The sequence below is a fragment of the Limulus polyphemus genome, unplaced genomic scaffold, assembly GCF_000517525.1.
Source record: "Limulus polyphemus unplaced genomic scaffold, Limulus_polyphemus-2.1.2 Scaffold5263, whole genome shotgun sequence".
NCBI classification, from domain to species: domain Eukaryota; kingdom Metazoa; phylum Arthropoda; class Merostomata; order Xiphosura; family Limulidae; genus Limulus; species Limulus polyphemus.
Genome location: NW_013670873.1, coordinates 14,975 through 21,642, shown reverse-complemented (window position 1 = coordinate 21,642; position 6,668 = coordinate 14,975). Strand labels below are relative to the sequence as shown.

The 6,668-nt window shown below is 35.4% G+C and overlaps 1 protein-coding gene across 1 annotated transcript in view; it reads right to left on the bottom strand.

Moving 5' to 3' along the window:
- Positions 1–6,668, bottom strand: part of LOC106472344 (cap-specific mRNA (nucleoside-2'-O-)-methyltransferase 1-like) — a gene marked incomplete at its 3' end in the record, with an annotated part of 67,602 nt that overhangs the window by 47,231 nt on the left and 13,703 nt on the right. The window contains exon 3 of the mRNA XM_013932980.2: positions 1,851–1,984. Within this exon, the coding sequence (XP_013788434.2) occupies positions 1,851–1,984 (134 nt within the window). The remainder of the gene's footprint in view (positions 1–1,850; positions 1,985–6,668) is intronic.

Here is a 6,668-nt window from a genome sequence, read left to right as displayed (position 1 = left end):
GCAGAGATTCAACATTTTATTGATATCTAAAATATATTTATTTAAAGTTGTTTCCACCAGAAGATACAAAGCAATACTTCAACAGCAAAGAATCTTGAATGTTAAAAAATCGTATAAAATATATATTAATTTTTACATAAAGGTGGACAGAGAACCTACTAACATTTTCACACAAGTGTATATTTTCATAATGTCTTAATTTTTGATATGTTATTAAAACTAAACTGCAAAACCTATCTATTTTCATATACCAGAAGTATTATTTTTTACAGGTCCAACTGATTCTGACAGGCAAAAAATCAACTACATTATAAAATTGTTTAAAATAATTAATTGCTGTAAGAATAATATAACAATAAACTAAAATACTGAAAGTAAAAATTTTGAAGAGTCTAGTTATCTTAAGTTTAAATTTTATAAACAAAGCAGGGCATATTTAAAACCTAATTGTTGAGTATCAGCAACTTTAAATATAATTTACAGTTATCTTAAAAAAGCTAAGAATTAAATTTTCAAGTCAACAAAACTACTATCTTAAATCTTTTTACTGTGTTTAATGCTAATTATTAGCACATAGCATATATACAGTTATGACTTTATTTGTTCCTACTGTGAGCATAGCTATAGATCTACAGCTTGGTGTTTGTCTATGCACATAAAAGAACACTTCAATCTTTGCATGAGGAAAGGATTTCATGTACTTCAACGTGACAACAGTCAAAAGTAGTGTTAATTTATTACTGTGTATTTCTCAAGATTTTAAACAGATAAGGATGAATAAATTTTATTAACTTATGCTCCACAATATTAACTCAATTTCAACACATAATCCATTACAGATTAAGTCAATTCAGCATCTGAAACATACTGAATAGCAAATATTTTAACATCACAGCACACTAAAAAAAATACATATTATAGTTTTGAGTCCTTATGAAACATGATAAGTATCACCAAAATATTAGTTAAATATGCAAAATGAAAAGCATCTTGACACCGATATTTTATAGCTATCACTTTTATATGGAAATGCAACAACACGTTTTAAAGTAATATAGACTTTACACTATTAATACCCATGTTCAACATTTTTTAATACATGAACTAGAAATACATATCTACATCACAACAATAAACATGAAAAACTACACATGGTAACAAATAATGGTGAAAATTAAGCTCATCCAAGAGAAGAAACTTACTAAACAGTATCTAGTATCAGCTTAAAATTTCACATAATTTCATTTAGTTTATATATAATTTTCTATCTCATGATATTTCAAAAATTTAATTATGAGACTTTTTGTAAAAACATTAAAATTACTTCTTTTCATCTTTAGATGTTTTCTGTTGTTGATCGTAGGTTTCATTTTACATATTCAATCAACTATTGGTTAATATTCATCAACAAATTTCTTTTGATACTTATTAAACAAAGGTGAGAATGTGGGCCGCACTAATAAAATCTACAAAAGAGAAATCAAGTGAGAAATAAAACATTGAAAATTATGTTCTTAAGCAAATATAAACTTAAGTTTTTGGAGGGGCAGAAAAATTATAAAATAAAAACTAATATGTGCATTGTTTACATGCAAGTCTCCTTAAAGCTGAACAAAAACATAAGTTTTAAAATTGTTTTCATTTTTCGTTGTGAATTATGTCAAACAAATGTTACAAAATGACAAAATATTAGTTCCAAATACTTTCTGTGATAAGAGTGGTTGAAAAAGTTAGATTTATAATATTTACTAAAGTTTTAAAATTTGAAATTTAGGTGTGCACCTTACATCTGAAAGGTGTACACTGGTGGATAGGGTTAAACTATACAAAATGAAAAAATCCAAACTTACCATCATCCGTTTGGCAAAGTCATTACCAACAGAAGAAACCTTGTTTTTAATGCTTTCTGATCCTGTGTCCAATCCATACTTTTTCTTTAAAGGCACTGGAGAGTCTTCATCTTTATCACTATCATGACTGGAATCTGATATTACAAGTATAATTATGAAAGAATAAACTATAGTTCAAGTAACAGAAAATCAACACATATTTAATAACAATATTGTTAAAAACTTTACTGATGCATGTAATAAAGAATACAGTGAAATCAGGTTTATAATTCCTTTCAATGATGCTATACATTGAAATACCATGAAAACAATCAAAGCAAGATATCTATTTGCTGTTTCCATTATATATGATTCTTCATAAAAGCACATCACAGAATAAAAAAAAGCAATTCATATACACAAAATTGACTTATTCATAAAGAAAATACATAAATAAAGGGTAATGTAGTTCTTTTTATTTTTCATTTTTTAGAAATAAAGTTATGCATTGTTCCTGTAAACACACCAACAATATCCATGGCATTTTTTCTTGTAAAAGAGCTAGTTCCAGTAGTACTTTTAACTGATATGTGAGCTTTCAGTATAAAGTTAATGAGCAACTTAGAACAGCTGTTCCACCACAAAATGTGTCTTAAATATATATATGTGCGTGAGTTTATGTGTGTGTGTGTGTGTGTATATATAATGAAGAGTAATTTCTACTTTTAGTTTCATAGAAAAATATAATAAAGCTTAAGAAAATGTTATATAATGTATAAGCTGAGGTACCCGTCCTTTATCTGGGTTAAAAAATGTGTGAGTGGATGCTGTGATAAATAAACCAAAGTTCCTAACTTTCACATAATATATTATTAAAGTATTCTTTTTCACCTCACCTAAAGAACAAAACACCAGGAGTAAGGAGGAAGGATGGGAAGTTTGAGGGGAGGTAAGTATCTATCAGAAGTACATTTTCTGTGTAGGAAAATTATACCTTCCAATATGATCCATTACCTCTTCCTACATAATACATAGAATCCCACATTGATCTGGTAAAGGGACCAGTGTAAATTGACTTAGATGAGCCCTCTTCAGAATGCACTTAAAGAAAACCCATGGAGTGTGACATCTCTGTGAAGAGGAAACACATCCTTGAGAGACTGCACTACATCTGAACAAGGTATAATCTTTGCCCTTGAAGTATCACAGTGTCACTAAAGGGGCAGCAAAGAGGCACATATGAGAATTAGCCATATGTGCTCCACGTATAGAGTGGACATGGCACATCTGACCATAGTCAGGAGATCAACTCCAACACTAAACCATCAAAACTGGGAAAGCAACTAGTATGAGGAGGGTCATCAACCACCTGTATTCAAACTGTAAACAGGAGGTCAACTCCAGTCCAAAATTAAAGGATCCAGGAATGGATCACCCAGTCCCCAGACGAAGTAGATCCTCAACCAACTGAAACCAGACATGTCTATGGTGTACAATGGCTAAGGTGCATTGAACCATAATCGAGAGATCAACGCTATCCAAAACCAGTGGAACTGGGAAAGGAATATCCAGCCCACAGGAGGAAGAAAGTCCTCTACCATTCATCTCAGACTCAGGAACCAGAAGGGAAGAAGACATCTGTTCTGAGAACCCAAGCCATCATGTGTGTATATCCAACATGACCAACACCTGTCCCCACTGAAACTGACATCCAGCCAATGGTAGGAAGGTGGAATTCAGAATGTATCATCCAGTCCATGGTAGGAAGAGGTTTCCAGCTCATTCAGATGTGAGGACTTATGTTGGTTGGTCCAGCTCTAATCTGACACCATACCACCAGGGAACTGACATCCGAGTGGCAGCAGGATGAGGGGTCCCAGCCAGAGGCGGGGTCCATGGTAAGAGGAGAGTTCTACAGAATCTACACTGGCAAAACACCACTCAATTGAGTGGTATTGAGCACACTCAGGAGGAAACTCCATGGATCACTACTTCAACAGTAAGGGACTGGTAAGTGGTAAGAACTTTCATACTCCAATGGAAAAAGGGAATGCATTGGAGAGTCCGGAGGAAAGCAGCACTGGAGAAAGTGTACTGAGTGACTGCAAAACCCTATACTTAAAAGCAGGCAGTTCCTAATTCATTCAAATGAAGGAGCAGCAGAGATCGACAGCAATCCCGTTTTGCTTTACTCATGCTAGTCCATGAGTGTACAGTCCAGTACAGACATGTTTATGATTCAAAACACTACAAGGAAGTAGTTTTGTGGAACACCCCATCTCAATAGTGGGCGTTAATGACCTTATTGGTCATACAGTGCAGATTTAAGAATTAGTATACCCGGACAGGCATCACTCATCACAAATTGGGATCTAACAAAAAAAAACAACAGAAAAGGACCCTGTAAAAGAAATATTGATAAGTAAAGTATACTTACCTACTTGTAGTTGCACCATAGCATGTAAGACTGCAACAGGAAGCAGATGGAATCCAGTCAAGGAGGAGACAGCCAAATGATGTAGATAATGTGAAATAAAAGAGTGAGGAGTGGTCCAAATGCAGGCCCAAATGATCTCCTCCAATGGACAATGAAAATGAGTAGCCAAGGACAGGATGATGGATCTGATGAGAGAAAACCTGGAAAAAGTGACAGTCATGTAAGGATAAGGAGGAATAAACCAAATTATAAGTTGGAGAACCCAACCTGTAAGAGCAATTGAGGAAAGGTCTCTGAATGAGGAAAGATTCCAGGGGATAAAGATCGAGAATGGGAACCATGGAAAGAAGCCATGTGCACTGCATAACATTGTAATGCTTGAAATGGTCACGAGTTGACCCAAAATGAAACAGGAATACAAGTGAGAAATAGAGGGTAGGGAAATAGGGGTGAATACAAAATTACTCCCATGAGCTGCCAAGATCTTGGGAAGGAAGGCCCTATTAGGGTAGAAGATGACATAGGTGCTGTGGTAGAAGATGCATGAAACATCAATGGCAAATGCATTTGACCAACAATGCCCACAAGCTAAAAAAGAGGAGGAAATAGTTTTAAAGGGAAGATGGAACAATGAACTATTTACCCAAGGCTCAAATTGGGGAAGGTTCAGGGCATGTAAGACTACATTCAGATTCCAATCTGGTAGAAGAGTGGGTTGGGGAGAAATGAAACAAAAAGATGACTGGTAAGGAAAAAATATGGTGGAATTTGAAAAAATGGAATGTAGAGGAAAAGGCTACCCAGTAGCCTTAAATGATAAACACAGAAAAACCATTGTCCAACAGCCACGTGAAGAACTCGGAATGGATAGGGGTAGTGGGGCAAGAAGAAATGAGAACACGATGGAACAATCAATAGCAAAAAATACACCATTTGCACTGATACATGGATAATGAGGAAGGACAGGCCTAATGGGAAATAGGGGACAATACCCATGTGAAAAGAACAGTCCTTCTTGCAAGGGACCATACAAAAGCCAAGTATGAATCTGGGGTGTGTGGGAATGGACAGATAAAAAGTGGATGAATGTGGTTGACAAAGAAGAGACGGAGAGGAAGAAGTAATAGTGGTGACAACTAAATGCACTGGAAGTGGAAAAGAAGGGTGAGAGGTGGTGCAGAGATGGAAGTATCTATCTAAAATACATTTTCAGGTAAGGAAAATGTTAACTTCAGAAATGATATTCACCTCATTGCACAAAAAACTAGAATCCCACACTGAAGATGGTGGAGGAGATGACAGAGAAATGACAAAGATGACTTTCTTTCTAAAAACAGCATTAGAATAGAAAAGCCCATGAAGTGTGACATCCACAAAGTGGAGGTAAGCCTAGTTGAATAGCACTCAGTGGAAGACAGCATCCACCTCAAACAGTGAATACTCTTTGCCCAATAGAGGTAGTAGAGCAAAAGATATTATTATAAGAATTTTTGTTGGGCAGAATGGCATATTGTTCAGTTATCTATTATCTCACAGGCAGAGAGCTCAGTATAAGTGTGTAGTGTAGCTAGGGTTATAAGTCAGGCCATTTGATACTGGAGACATACGTGAAATACTCACAACAAGAATCAAGTGCAGGGAGTAGCAAATTAGACCCATGTCCCAATGCAACCCCAAGATTTATCTGCTGGACCTAACCACAGGGAATGGCTTAGTTCATGATACTTTGGGGTGCCCTGTACTACACAACTAGATAACACCCTAGCCCTACTTTCCAAATAAGAGGCATATCTACTTGATCCATACCATTGTGACTGCATTGCCCCTTGAGGAGCTCTCTATATCAATTTCCTGAACACCTTAGGACTAGGGAAACAAGGGTTCTCCCATACTCCACTAGAAGAAATGGGGAGGAGGAATTCAAGTGGGGAGTACAATGGAGAGATGCATTGTCTCCAGACACAATCATCTGAAATTAGTCCCCACAACACCAGACAGTGCAATGGGTTACTACAACTAAAAATAGCAGGTACACACATTAGTAACTCAGTAGATTCCACCATCTCCAAATTATAGATGTATAACATTAGAATAAGGTAGCTGTGACACCTGAAAAAAAAGCTAGATGTGAGAGGATATTATGTATCGTATCCAAAAATTCCATTAGCTGATTGTCTCAAACCCAGCATCTGAATGAACTAGTCTCACAAGGAATTTAGTAAGGTACAATCTTCTCTTTCTGTTGTTAATAAATAATCCAATAGGAAATGTCAAGAATTACCGACATTTTGTGAAAGACAGATTGTGAAATGAGGGGTGTGGCATATCAGTTTGACTTTACTGTTGATATGTCATTAAAAATAATGCTTTGAGGCTATATATATATATATATATATATATAT